Genomic DNA, 14,781 nt, shown 5'->3' with positions numbered 1-14,781 from the left:
ATAGTAATACCTGCTTTGGTATCGATGCCATTTATTTTCGGATTGATCCACCCACCTAATTTTAATCAGTATGTGTTCATAAGGGCAGCACTGTGATTAGCACCGTTGCCTCACAGCAAGAAAGTTTGAATCCACCTTCTGGGTAGGGCCTTTCTGTGTGGAGTTTGCATGTTCTCAGTGGGTTCTCACTGCCATGCCTTCCTCCCACAGTTCACAGACATGCAGTTTGTCGGGGTAGGTTAACTGTTGACTCTGAATATTCTCTCACTCACTCACTCACTCACTCACGACATATTCGAGAAGACACAAAGCCAAAACAAAATTAATATTCTTTATTATATTGCTAAAGCTGTCATAACAACATTTTTACCTCCTAAACAAAATGCATTAAAGCCTGAACTCTACAGGGACAGACTGAGAGGTCAACTCTCTGTGGGGAAGGAAAACAGCTAAAAACTAAACTGGAAAACAGACTTAACTATACTTTAAAACTTTCACAAACTATAAACTTCTTATAGGATATACTGACATTTGGCAAATATAATATTTATATATATTTATGCTAGTAATTTAAATATGGGACTTACAGGTTAATGATACAAGTTTTAAATGAGTGGACGGAGGTTTGCAAGGCGCAATCTGTTTAGCAAACTCCACTTTCAGTTCAGTCTCCAGGGGGAAAAAAATCATCACTTTAAACAATAATTTACAAAAAAAAAAAAAAAAAAAAAAGAGAGTTGGGTTTTATCGTTCCCACTCAGATGAAAATGCGCCGTTTGGACTGAACTGAAGTGGGTGCAGCTCTGCACGAGACCTGGGCTCATAATACTGATGAGACTCAAAACCACACCTGCTTTTTCTTACAAAAAACAAAACTGTGCTTTCAAACCATCTTATCTGAATTCATGATGCAAAATATACAGATGTGTGAAATAAGGGACTGACAGCGGGACAGTCGTGAACATTTGACTGAAAACTTTAGACGGCACTGATCGAGGGAACAGCTCTGCCACTCTGATATTTTATAGTAAGTATAAAAATAGAGACGAGTTGAGGAGGAAGACATTTAAAGAATGAGAAATGAAATAAATTAAAATCGTGTGAGATCCTGGACTAACTAAATAATATTTACAATTTCAAACATCCTGTAGTAGCCATGGTCTCACAGTGCTTGAACTGAAATGCAAATCAAATACAGACCGAGTGACACTAACTAGCCTGTTTAGCCTCTGGTCTAAGGACGGGCCTAGTATCTCATCTTATATGATAGTTTTTATGCGATTTCCTTGTCGATAACATAATCATCTTTGTAAAAACAACCAAAAACAACAAAACAAACCTAATTTAAAGTGGCAGTTGTAAAAACGTGGTCTGAAGTCTGAAGGACAGAAACATCATGGCGTTAACAAAAATACCATTTAACTCTGAAATAATGCTTCAGGTTCAATAAAATGTTTAGTTCTCTCTCTCTTTTTAAACAGAGACAGTATATACTTTGAGATTTATTGCTGCCGCTGTGAGCAATCAACGCCAAGCAGCTCAAACTGTGGTCAATAAATGACAAACAAAGGAAAGAGGTCGTATATTAACACGAGAACCTCTGACAAGGTTTAATCTGCCACCCATGAACGTGTAGAGATTGCAGATTAAAAGAGTCATAAACTGAGGAGAAGTACACCCAATCCACTTGGAGGCAGTGCAGTATGATGATCCTTATGTCCCTGTTAAAAGATGTGGAACTGATTGATTTTGAACGATTGAACGAGCGATGCCGACACTCCCCGGTAACACAGACGTGCAAAATTATTTACAAACCGTGTCAATATGAACCCTTATAAAGAAGAACAGGACACAACTTTAGTCTCTCTTAATGTCACAGCGTCAAACATGTTACACTTTAGTCACACTGTAGCCTCCTACCACTCCAAATGCAACGCAGTCATTTCCTTTGCTTTTGTTTGGTTTTCTTTAGGAGCTTCCTGTGCTCATGGTGTCTCTGAGTATCGATGCATACTGCATTTAAGTCTTTGAACTGTGACTGGAAGCTCAGCACCTATGAACAGCCATCAGGGCGTGCCTCCAAATAAGCACTGATGCAGGTCAGGAGTTGCCAAAAATGGAGCCATCAAAGGCCAGCCGCTGAAGCCGTTACTGTAATAGAGCACTTTAATATCGCTCTCTCGAGGGCGTGTCGTACCTGCAGAGGTTATTGCCAAGTCATCAACAGTAAGAATGCTGATCCCACCGCAACAGTACAGTGCACTCCCAAAACACTGAGTCTGTGTACACATAATATACAGTACTTTTTTTTCCCCCACTCAGAGGAGACGTAAGTATTGTGTGAATGTGTGAAAATAATGAGTGATCAGTGTGGTGCTACTTATTAACAAAAACATGCTGTTTTATGCTGCTCTTTTACATCTGTGGGCCTGGAATTACAGCTTATACAAGGATTAGCACAAATGGCCTCATCCAGAGTGAGTTATTAACCTGGCTTTATATCATTTCTGAGGCAACGTAAGCCCAATAAGACAACTGCTATTGTCTTTTCTTTGAGTGATTGTAAATGGGGGCTGTAGCAGGAGGTTCTCACAGGTGACGAAAGCCAGCAGATACCACTGATATTGCAATGTGTTACAAGAAGCCTTTTAAGTTTACACATTGCACTTCTTATCTGCAACGTTCCTTTTCCCTAAAGCTTCTGACCTAATTTACAAATGAGGTCACACGTCTCCTGCGACCTTTGCCGAATCACGCGATGCGTGGTGCAGAGCGATCGTTGGTGAAGGTTCTCTTGAGCTTGACCCCTTTGCGGATGGCCATCAGCATGTCTCCTTCTTCTTGCTCTCCTGAATCATCTCCTCCTCCCTCCTGTCTCATCTCACTCTGAAGGTGCTGCTGGCTCACATAGTTGGGTAGATTGGGAGGGTTGGTTGTGGCCTGACCGCTCCAGGACGCCATGGGTAGCGTGCCGGGATCCTCCTCTCCTGTAAATGTTGGAGAACTGGGAGATTCTTCTCTGCCTACCATCTCCTCGCCTCTGTTCCCATTAACAGCTCCTGGCATATCAGGCACCGTGGGGATCTTTACAGGAACGACAGGAGTGCGAATGGGAATGGGGCCTGTACCTGTAACGGAGCCCGAACGGCGTCCAGAAGGTTTAGATGAAGGCGTGCGGCGGATCGTGGCAACTCCAGGGGTCACAATAACTGGACCGTGGCCTGTAGAAATGCGAAGAGAGGCATTTTGGGAACTGATGGTCACGATATTTTATCACCAACATTAAGAAAGTGGCCAAAACAGTTACCTGTAGGCGTAGGAGGATACTGTGCAGTAGGAGTAGATGCATAAGCGCCTGTGTGGATTGGTGTGGGGGGATAAGGCCCCGTGTGGTAGGCCCCCGGGCCAGGATAAGGTACCTGACTGCTGGGTAGCCCCGCTGTGGAGGCTGGGCGTTTGGCCTGGAACATACGTCTGTAGGACTGAGTGATATCACTATTTCTGGGGATGGTGGAGGACTTATCAAAGTCAGACTGCTGCTGCTCAGACTCTGGGTCTCCAGCCATTGAGAAGTAGTCGTAGTCTGATACTGGAATGAAACAAAGAAATAAGCAGTGTATGCACCCAGCCACGTGACGTATGATATGATGCTAGCAAGTTAAAAAGAAGCAGAGAACTGGTGAGTGTGCTACCTTGTGACGGTATAGTATCCTCAGAGCAGCAGGGTGTGTTGGTCTGTGTGCTGTAGCCACTGGAGCACTGGATAGAGTCTCTACTGGACCTCTGGGTGTCCAGTTCCAGACCTCTGGATAAGGCCAGAGCCAGATCATCCTGGGCCTCGATATCCCCGGCCTGGAGAAAAACAGATGCAATCAACCAACAAAAAGAAAGAAAAAACAAAACATTTAGTAACAATCTGAATGTTTGCCTGGAACCAGTCAGGTACAAGTCATTAAAGTCATTAAATTCAACCCATTAAAGTCATTAAATGGGGACATTAGTGGTGGGAGGCTATTCATATCATCGAAATTCCAGGACAAAAACATTGGCCTGCAAGTAGTTTAACGTGGGTTCACCTGAAAGTCAAGTATCACAGTTGGCAATACACAGACTGATCTCCGTTTACAGACTTCATGAGTTAGTAGCAGTAAGATAGAAATGAATCACAGAGGAATTTTTATTTGACTAGCAAATGACCACAGCTTTTAAGCATTAGGGAGGGATCTAAGCAGAAACCATGTGGTGCTTCTCGGCATAAAAAGCCATGAAAAATTGAGAAGAAGTTAATTGAAGTTAATCAACAATTTATGGAGAGCATTCATGTAAAGTAGACCAGTAAATTTCTCACCAGTTGCTATTATTAACAGTATATTTGTCCAACACAAGAAGAGATAAAAAACAGGCTAAACAGTAAGAAGTGCAAATGAGATTCCTTAATTAGGAAAAACGTGTTACAGAGAGACCAAAAACCCAAAAGAACATTTGGCTGAATCCTCACTGGCGAACTAACAGCATGCTTGTTTAATCAGTTAACAAAAAGAGGGAGACAGCGACAAAAAACTGACCCTGACAGCCGCAGGTGTGTTCCTGTTCTTGTCTTGCACTAATGCTGATTGGCTTGGTGTTTGCAATGCAGCTGGAGCTGCGGTCTGGGCAGAGGGCGGGCTATTATCACAGTTCATACTCCCATTACTGTCCACCACAGCTGGACTCTCCTTGTCTTTCTTTCTCCGTAACGTGTTGACCATAGGCTGGTCATAAGGCCCAGGCTTCGCCCAGTCCTGTTAAAAAACGAGATGCAGATGTCAGTGTTTGTTGTTCATACTACATTTTTGGACTCAACTAAAGTAGGTAAACAACATAAAGAAAACCCAAATAATTCACTGAATGTGTGTTCAAACTGTAGACAAGGAGGACGGAAATATGTCGATCGTCAACTCAGAGGAGATGGACAAACCTTCCAGCTGGGGACTCGTGATGAAGGCATCATGGGGGAACCCAATGTGCAGTAGGGAGGGTAGTCTGGCAGCAAGGCTGATGCAGGACGTGACCATGAACGAGTGGGGCAGGAGGTGGAGGTTGAGGAGGAGGGAGGGAAGAAGGGGAAGGCAGTGTTTGACACTGAGCCCAAACTGCCCCCGTTGCTATGCAGGTAGGGGGAACTGGCTGGGCTGTAGTGGTCGAAACCATTGGACAACTGTTTGCGTGCATGCCGATCAGGAGGAGGGATGAGAACAGAAAGAAGACAAGCAAACAAATGTGTAATGGGATAAATCGTTTAAATGATAAAACAGTGGAAAATAAAAACAAAACATAACTGAGGATAACTCAAGTACAGGAAACACAAAAAATATACTAATCAAATCAACACAGAAGAAAGGAACTGCTCACGGATGCTGAAATGAATGAAAACTGGAGATGCACATACAGCATACAGAGTATCTTTGCATTACACTGAATCGATGGCATACACACCCGGGTTTAGAGTTTAGTATGAGGAAAGCATGTTGCGTGTGTAAAGCTTATAAGATTCATTGTGGATGAGTGTTTATCACCTTGTCAGTAGAGGGCTGAGGTGCAGTAGTATCTGCTAGTGAAGAAGGGGTGCTGCAGTCACTATGCAGCAGCCCTGTCTCTGACATCTCAGAGGGGCTGGAAGTGGGACAAGCCTGGGACAGCGAGGGCAGCGGCAAACAGGCAGTGACACGAGACCAGAAGGAGAGAGGAGCGGTAAAAGGAGGAGGGAGACATCACAGACGGACGTGTAAAAGGAAAGAATCAAAAGATAGACATGTCAGCAGGTAGCGTGATAGAAGCAGTTTGTTAAGAAAGCAGAGGCAACTTTTTCACTGTTCTCAGCAGTTAGTGCAGTGCACAGCCGAATGACTGCAGAAGAGGTGCACTGGGAGTCAAACCAGCATTAAATGTATGGACATCAGCAGTGCGAGGGTGAGTGCTGGAGGCTGGAAACACAAAGTTCCTTGTGATGTGTAAAGTGCGAGCTGTGAGGCCGTTCTCTTTCAGCTACTGTAACTACACCAAGAAAGAGGCAACGAGGAGGCCGATTCCCAGGACTGTACTGTAAATGGGTCAGAGTTAGACTTGCCAAACCACATTCAGTGCATCATAAAAACTTGGAGCCTAACTCTACCAATGTGTTCTGGACAGGGGAACTCTGGTTGCTGGCATGCCAAGACAACATCAACTAGTGCAGCTGCTCTCAGTGCTGATCTCCAACCGCGGAGCCCGCACAGACGATCCCTTGGACTACCTCGCAGACGATTAGATAAAAGTGACAGACTCAGACCTGCTGATAGAGACATGCTCTTAGCGACTGTAAAACATAATGTTGATGCTCTAACATGCAATTTTGCTGTAATTCATTTAATGAAAATACAATACACACCGCAGTCTGTCACAGCGGTTGACTTTTTAATAGCAGGATGGGCCTGACCCGTTTTGCCCTGGGCTAGAATGGAGGCAGACTAATTTCCTTCATATTTATGCTATAATAATAGCAGTGAAATGACTTCACCATGATCTCACACACACTAACTGCTGCCAGCTAACTGTCTCTCATCGTCTTGAGAGAGTTGGATCCAAAATTATGGTCAAGTGTGGGTATCTGAGGCCTCTTTCTTACCTTTTTTTCAGCTGGCAGTGGTGAGGACGACTTGGATAATGTGTACTGGTCTTGTGATGAAGAAATGAAGCCCGAGTCGTGGGAGGAGATGCTAGGAAGCCGAGCTGGGGTCTGCTGGGGTAGCGTGGAGCTGCGGTATCGATGGCGAGGGTGATGGTGGTGGAAGAGGTGGTGTGAGGAAGAGGAGGAAGAAGAGGAGGAAGGAGAATGAGAGTGAGAGCCACTGGATCCCCTGGAGTCACTACTGTTAACGCTGTTCAGACTACTGTGAAAGGGGAAGGAGCAAGCGATGAGGGTAAAGAGAATCAAGTGCACCCAAAGGCAGATTGGGTTGAAGGAGGGGGGATGATTGGGTAAGGAGGAGATAAAAGGAGTAGACATAAAGGCAAAGGTTTGGGGGTGGGGGAATGGAAAAGACATGGTGGGAAACAATTAAAACACCACACCAAGATGCAGCAGGCAGTGAATTAGGCCAATCTCCTCAAAAACAACAACACAAACCAACTCAAGGCGACTGAAATCATAAATGGCAATAATTGCAGGCAGGATTTGTGCAAGCTTTTTGAAAATATTCACAGGAAAAAAATCATGAAAAACAAAAACAGCATAAACAGTGGGTCTTAATTACTCCGTGACTTCTAAATTAAAAGATCTGTCCTACTATAAATGCAGCGTGAAGCAAATTATGACAATAAAACAACTATATGCAAATCAAATCTATAACCAGCTCAAGCTGCTAGTGCTGTACTATGATGCAGCATCTGATAAAATGTGTATGCATTAACCAAGTCGCCAAAATCTCAGATGAAAATGATATATTTGCAAAAGCCTTAAGAAACAGGAGGAAAAGCAGCAATTTTTGTTTTTGGCCTCAAAGTCTTGCATTGTTACCATATAGCAGTCAATCATAATCTAACATGTAATTTAAAGTTTTGGTCCAATCATCACACCCACAACCCTGAAATAGATTTTAGCACATTTAAAAAAAAAGACGTAAAGCAATACACAACCCAGACATTAGACTTATTTCCTTAAACCAGAACAGCTCTGGAAAACGAATCATTGGAAGATACACAAAAGCAGTGAGGACAGAGTAAAGAAGACAAGATCTGAACAGCTAAAAATCATTAGCTGCTTCCTTTTGTCAATTCTCCTTCATCTTTCTTAACACTTTTCACCAAATACAGTTATACCAAAACATATCTTTAGCATATCTTCTGCAAAGTATTGCAGATAATTTTGGCCACTAGGTGGCAGACAAAGTTTATGCAAAGCCAGTAAATCATTTACTCCTACTTTAAAATCTCTTTAAATTGATATCAGCTGTCTTCCAAGCAGATTCACAAGCACTGATATGGTTAAAATGACAGTTTTGCATATTTTAGTAGATCTTGCAAAGTATATGCGGGACACTGTTATAAAACTGTGGAATTCTAACTTGACGAAACACTGTAACGCAGTTCCATTTCTCTTATCACTTTAGGGAAACTGGTGAAAAAAACGGCATAATTAAATTTTACTTTAATTTAATTTTAAGTAAAGTGAATTTCAAAAGTTTTTATGGGTGTAGATTCATGTGTGCTTATAAAACTATGCCCCTCTTTCACTTATTTGAGCCTACCTGCACATGCTAGACTTCCTGGACATGGTGGTGCTGGGGGATGAGGGCGGAGTTTGATATGACCAACCATAGTCTGAGCCCTTCAAGTCCAAGATCACCTGAAATGGACAAAATTATTAGCTGTTTGTTTTCAGAGTTGAGAAAAAAAGGTAGTAAACAGAATTAAAAAAAAAAAAAAAAAAAAAGCACAAAAATATGACGCACATAATGAGTACTTTATCTTTTTAATGTTTTTCCTCACCTGTTCACTCGCAGGGGGAAGCTTGTGTGGGTCTGAGGTCAAGGCTTTGAGGTCCTCAGAGATGGTCTGGAGATGGGTAACCTCTCCCAACATAGAAATCTCCTCATCCTACAAGGACAGGACATGTAGACAAGATGATTACGCCTAATCAGGTTACACACCAGTAAAAAGAGTCATTACATTTCAGTGTTTAAAGTAAAAAAAAAAAAGCTTACAGTTCAGTGTGTTAAAGAAAAAGAAAGTTAAACGTTTTCTATCCAGTGTGTGGGATGTAAAAAGCATAGAGCCTGTGGAGTTAATACATTTTTCTGTTGCTCTCTCTGAGTGGTTACCCAAGGCCCATTTCTCTTTCCTCTCCCCCGCTGCACTCACCACTATAGGCCGCAGCATGGCTACAAAACAGCAAAATCTCTGTCTCTCCTCTATAAGAGCCTTCCTCAGGGCCTGCTTCTCCGTCTCTTCCAGCAGAATGTATTTGTCACTGACATCCTGCATGGCGCTGTCCAGCTGTGGCTGGATATCACCACGACCTTGGAGGGGAAGAAAAAAGAAAAACAGGGGAAAAAGAGGAATCTACGTCAATAGAGGAATATAAAAATGAGATCAGATATGTGATCAAATTGACAGGTTAAGTATGAAAACAATACTTTTCACCTTTGTAATTCCTTCACAGCACAGATATTAAACAGAATAGTTACCCTAGTGTGAGACGCATGAATAATCACTACTACTCTTTGGTGTTAGCTTGGTACTAGCAACTTGTACAGCTCTGCATGTTGTTTATTGAGGTGAACATTGCTGTTGTAAAAGCTACTGTTTGAATTTCTTAACTACTCCACACTGCTCCTTGTAAAGAGCCACTCTTGTCCCTGTAGCTTCCCATCTTTTGCTCAGAAGTGGAAAAACAAGTTATCAACCTTAGGCTAAGCTTTCGCACATCTTGGAAAGCTTCCCATATGTTATGATAAGATAGATGGAAGCGAGTGCCATTTTGACTATCTTTCCACTACCGTTTGTCGATTCCTATGAATTCCTGGAATGTGTTAAGAGAGAGAGAGAGAGAGAGAGAGACACTGTGTGCATCAGCTTTCATAATCACAAGAGTCCGGGGTATTGACACAACCATCTGGTCCTTGTGCTGCGTTTTAATATGCATGTATAAATCCAGGAATGTCTGAGGACTTTTGCAGTCCCAAAGGTTATAGTGTCATTCAGCACTTTCTGATTCTGTGTTTAGAAATTGCATTTAGGTGTATGATTTTAAGAGAGGATACCCTGAAGTCAAATCAAATCCTCCTGAATTCCCTGAGGAAGCAGGAAAGCTGACGACTACCCGACACTGTGCTTCAAAGGCACTTAAATTACACTTACACGCAAACATATACACACACGCACAGAGTTTTAACTTTGATAATCAAGGTTAAGCATACACTTGCAAACTGAACAAGGTCTGTGGTCTCTTTCTACTCTTGTGTCTGGGCAAAGATCTTTTGTTGACGTTTCATGTGAGGCCCTTTATCATGCAAATAGATACCAGAGGAAACACAGAGATGGAGTTACGCAGGTAAATCATCCTCATCTCAAATGTAAAACACACTGTAAGCATGCGCATGTCATCCTGAGGACAAACAAGCTTGTTCCTCGTGGACGTGTCCGTGTGTGGTCTATGCATTTTTAACAGGATAAAGCAGCAGGAAGATACATTTTTATAATTAACAGTGACTTGCAGAACACACACAAATACCAGCACATGAACACTACAAATCTAAATATCACAGTCTGGGTCTGTAATGACTGCGTACAAAAAACAAGAGACGAGACAAAAGAAGCTTCAATGTGAAGGGAATCCATTTACCAAGTTTAGCGGGTGAGTTTGACACTGGACTCTGAGGAATGTGAGCTGTGTGTGTCTTTATGGCAGCTAAAAAGTAAATTGACTGTAAAAGCTGGACTGGAAAGTCCAGATTGAAGTATACATTTTCAGTTTCATATAGATCCAAATGCAACTTCTGAGGCAACCCAGGGTACAATTATAACATGCAAGGGTTTGTGGAGAGCTGGCTACGTGAGCAAACTTTAGAGGGCTAAGACAGACCTCACTCATTATTCTGGTTTCCATTGCAGGACTGAACTCATTATAGGGAAAATCGTATCCCTCCTTTAAGGCAAAAGACCAGGAGGGATGTAATCAGTGCCGTGTGTCTGTCACTTAGGTATAAGATGCAAAAACTACAAAACCAAATTTCATGAATTGTAGTGGAGTGATGGAGCGCAGGCACAGGAAGACCCCCTTACAGTCTGGTATGAATCCAAACAGCTATTTGAAAACAATGTCGAGCACTCTTAAATAAAAGTTTGAGTTTGAACAATATTTGAATCTAAAAAATTTAAACTCTAATGGGAAAAATTCCTTTACATGCCATGATCGCAAAAGATGCTCTGAGCGAATGTACGCTCTCTTATTAATACTCATTTATATGCAGTATGTCAGACAAAGTTAAAAAATGTTCTTATCATATTGTATCAATGTTTTCCTTCACTCGGTTTTGGGACTAAGTCCACGCTAGGTCTCAGTTGGCCTCGGCGTAGAAGAATAGCATTTCAACCCCCAAAGCCTGTGGTGTCTCCTCAGCACGCTGAATTCTGGTTTTCTTTACTTTAAGCATTGGCAGACGGTTTTCTCAACAAAACCGATGTGGTTTTGGAAAGACGCTACTGTAAGTTGACGTACTTTGTCTGAAACAGATGGAAAGCCAAATATTTTCTTTGTTGCTGTTTTTTAGAGCTCGTGAGTAGCTCGAGTAGTGCTTCTAATTCTAAGTTGTAAAAGTTGCAATGTACTAATTGGTTTATGAGTTTAGCCTCTTTAAAGTCAAGTATGAGGGAAACATGCTTATTTACTGACTAAACCCCCAAACAGGTACTTGTTAATAACCTGCTTATAATATTCAACCAGAGGCCATATCTGTTACTTAATAACATCAGAGACTTAATAAAGATACTACAATTGACATAAATGACCTAAACACTCACACACAGGGACTCAAGTGTATGGACACAACACCGGAGCACACGGCCATGAAATGACAGTTGTGGTGTTAGTGTTGGTTACACATTGGGTTTGTCTGCATTCCTAGTCTCTGAGCAGCTATGTGGATGACAAGGTTTTGATAGCTACCTTCTATTTCCCTTCAACTGCAGAAGGTATAATAAAGATCTGTGGTCACTGACCGCACATTACAATCTACTTCACCACCATTTTTAATGTTCAATCAGACAATTGGTGCTGTAAGAGAAAAGGAGAGACGGTCAAATAATGTGACTGTACAGAATTCATAGGATATATGAACAAATAGCAATTGTAGCATTAGGTACACTGGTTATGTTTAAGTGCTTATTAATGCAAAAATCTATTCAGCCAATCACATGGCAGCAACTCAATGCGTTTAAGCATGAGGACATGGTTAAGATGACTTGCTGAAGTTCAAACGGAGCATCAGATTGGAGAAGAAAGGTGATTTAAGTGACTCTGACATGACATGATTGTTGGTGCCTGAAAGGCTGGTCTAGGTATTTCAGAAACAGAATTTGGGGTAAACAATATAAGCGTGGATCCATCTTGCCTAATATCAGCGGTTTAGACTGGTGGTGGTATAATGGTTAATGGTGTGGCACACTTTGGGCCTTTTTGTACAAACTGAGCATGAAACTGACTGTTCTTGCCGACCATGTCGATCCCTTTATGACCACAGTGTACCCATCTTCTGATGGCTGCTTCCAGCAGAGCACCTTAGGATTGTGGTGAAATGGGATGTTCTCATCATGGATGTGCAACCAACAAATGTGTGTGATGTTATCAAGTATGAACGCCATGAGGAATCAGAGGAATTGGCCAGTGTTCCTTTTATTAGCAAGGCTAGGTTGTGCAAATGACTGCAGAGAGCTTTTTTAGGTTAAAAGTAAACCTGAATCATCCTAAAGATTCAAGAATTCAGCTTTTTTCTTTTCAGTTGCTTTGAGTTGTTTGAATCAGGTGGTTGAAGTAGCCCCCATTCGATTCACATGTAGATACATTTGCACACCCAAATGAGATTAACTGCTTCAGCTTTCACGAGGGCAATGATTACATTAGGTTGCAGTCACAGGCTGTTTCTTAGAACGGCCAGGGTCCCAGGTCAGAAAAACACCCTCACAAGACACATATCAAACATCAGATATCGACCGACCAACACAAGCAGACAGATGGTGTCTTACATCTGATAGCAAATGGAGCAGTCTTCTTTCAGTGTAGCATATTAGAATCTACTAACCTACTGCTTTGCATTTTATTTAAAGATCTGTTTGTGCTGCTATGAGTCAGGTTTAAAGAAGCAAAGCTAGTTACGATTGTCTTTGCTCACATCAGTGTGGAAGTCTCCAAAATGCCTAAATAGAAGATGTCTATATACAAATAGCAATAAATTTGGAATTAGTGTGAAATATTAAAGGGTGGTTAGATTCAGCTGTTTATAAAAAACATCACTTTGGCTGTTTCTGTAGTTATGCTATGACAAACGACAAGTTAAACCGCCTATAAATGTGGTTAAAGTTAAGGTGATTATCAACACAGGCCCTCAAATCAGGAACTACAGACCATGAATATATAAACAAATAAAGAGAAGGTAAATGAAGCATCTACATAAAGTGGGAATCCTGGTTTCTCCACCCCTGAGGAAAAAACAACAACAACATGCCAGTATGTTGTGGCAACCATCGAGTGTAAACAAGAGTAGCCTCACCTGTAGAAAAAAAAATGAGCATGCAAATAATTGGAAGCATTTACACACATTAAAATTTGCATACAAAGATCCATGGTACCTATTGCACAAGACAACCAAGATGCTCGGTTAAGCACAATGGCGTGAGCAACAGTGTGGACAGTGTGTCTATTCTATAAGCTGACTTACCGAAATTATCAGCTGCAGTGCAGCGTAAGGTGAGGGATGGTATCAGAACCACATGGGGACAAGGAAAGGAAAAAGATCCAAGTCAAGTGAAGGAGCGCCAGCGCTAAACACTAATCATCACATGATTTTGGAGCATTGTGTGTGCGAATGGACCCTGTAGCATTTTAGGAACCTGAGAAAAAACTAAAACAGTACTTCAATGTGCTTCAATATGTTGTTTCCACTCAGAAATAGATTACATATACAGTAAGTTTTTATGTATATTTGAGTGAGGAATTATTGACTGGCCATGTCTTTGTTTCTTATGTTTAAGCGAACTTAAAGTCCTCTTAAAACATTATTTTGCTGGATATGTTTCACAGATTCAAATGTATATTCCTGAGTTAAATCTAGTGCTGAGCTGAGACTTTTTTTTGGCTTAAGTGTTTTGTACGAGTTATCCACTGATTTAAAAACGAACCCGCAATATCCCTACAGATACTGAAGGGATATCGGACCAACTCCTTTTTTGTGTATCGAATTTTTTTTCTAGGTAGATGAATGTGTCTGTAGAACCTGAGCCAAGAAAACGGCAGAGGGAAACGAGCCCTACCCTCCGAGGGAGTGTTTACCAAGTAAGGTAATGTTTAGCCTCAGTGAAGCTGCACAACTAAATCAGTGGGGACAAACGTCTACACACATCGCTGGTGTCTAATGAAAAACTCACATATATAGTTTGAGCATTTTCCTATTACAAGAAGATTTGTCAGCTTAAGACACGTAAAAGTTTGTCTTACATTTAAAATAATCAGGTTTTTAATTTAGTCCTGAATGTAAATTTACAGTAGATGGTTCTCTTAAATATTGTAACTATTGTAGCGGAGCCAAATATGTCTTGTCTGTTTTTCCTTCTACCCTCATGTGTCTTTATTTTTAATTGTTTTTTTAAACAAAGAAGACCCCCCCCCCCTTTTTTAGCGTGAATTAGTTTATGTTGTGTCATGTGTAATCCATTTACTGTTACCAGCATTTAGCAGGTAAAATTATTGCAAAAGTTAATTAAAAAGTACCTTTTTTTGCTTTCTTTTGAAGTTTCAGCGTGTCCGATGACTTCTTCTTAATTTCCTGCCGAGCTCTTTTGTACTCTGGTTCACATGGACAAGATTAATAAGGTCAACTAACAGTTTTAAAGTACAGTTTTCCACAAACGTATTATGTGAGATGGGAAGGAAAAAAATAGAAAAAAAAGACAAAATAATTATGTATTTAAAGCTTTGCTAACATCTAATACAGTATGAATAGAGCTAACAGATTACCAATACTGCTTTTCCCACAATGATTGGAAGATTTT

The 14,781-nt window shown here is 41.3% G+C and overlaps 1 protein-coding gene across 6 annotated transcripts in view; it reads right to left on the bottom strand.

The window, feature by feature from the left end:
- Positions 1-317: 317 nt before the first annotated feature.
- Positions 318-14,781, bottom strand: part of LOC146698152 (protein MTSS 1-like) — a 48,524-nt gene continuing 34,060 nt past the window's right edge. The window contains exons 6-17 of one of the 6 annotated variants that reach the window (XM_085473163.1): positions 14,501-14,575; positions 13,452-13,463; positions 8,878-9,035; positions 8,506-8,613; positions 8,265-8,362; positions 6,644-6,908; positions 5,556-5,669; positions 4,958-5,197; positions 4,566-4,781; positions 3,693-3,852; positions 3,308-3,589; positions 318-3,221 (exon numbers count right to left, since the gene is read on the bottom strand). In XM_085473163.1, coding sequence (XP_085329289.1) covers positions 2,752-3,221; positions 3,308-3,589; positions 3,693-3,852; positions 4,566-4,781; positions 4,958-5,197; positions 5,556-5,669; positions 6,644-6,908; positions 8,265-8,362; positions 8,506-8,613; positions 8,878-9,035; positions 13,452-13,463; positions 14,501-14,575 — 2,198 coding nt within the window. In that variant the 3' untranslated portion in view covers positions 318-2,751. The remainder of the gene's footprint in view (positions 3,222-3,307; positions 3,590-3,692; positions 3,853-4,565; positions 4,782-4,957; positions 5,198-5,555; positions 5,670-6,643; positions 6,909-8,264; positions 8,363-8,505; positions 8,614-8,877; positions 9,036-13,451; positions 13,464-14,500; positions 14,576-14,781) is intronic. The other 5 variants (XM_085473166.1, XM_085473168.1, XM_085473165.1 and 2 more) reach the window with 5 other exon arrangements.

The sequence above is a fragment of the Copadichromis virginalis genome, linkage group LG11, assembly GCF_057382275.1.
Source record: "Copadichromis virginalis isolate Kocher_CV1m ecotype Utaka linkage group LG11, C_Virginalis_male_GT1.1, whole genome shotgun sequence".
NCBI classification, from domain to species: domain Eukaryota; kingdom Metazoa; phylum Chordata; class Actinopteri; order Cichliformes; family Cichlidae; genus Copadichromis; species Copadichromis virginalis.
The sequence above is the reverse complement of the archived record's forward strand: the minus strand, read 5'-3'. Positions and strand labels throughout refer to the sequence as shown.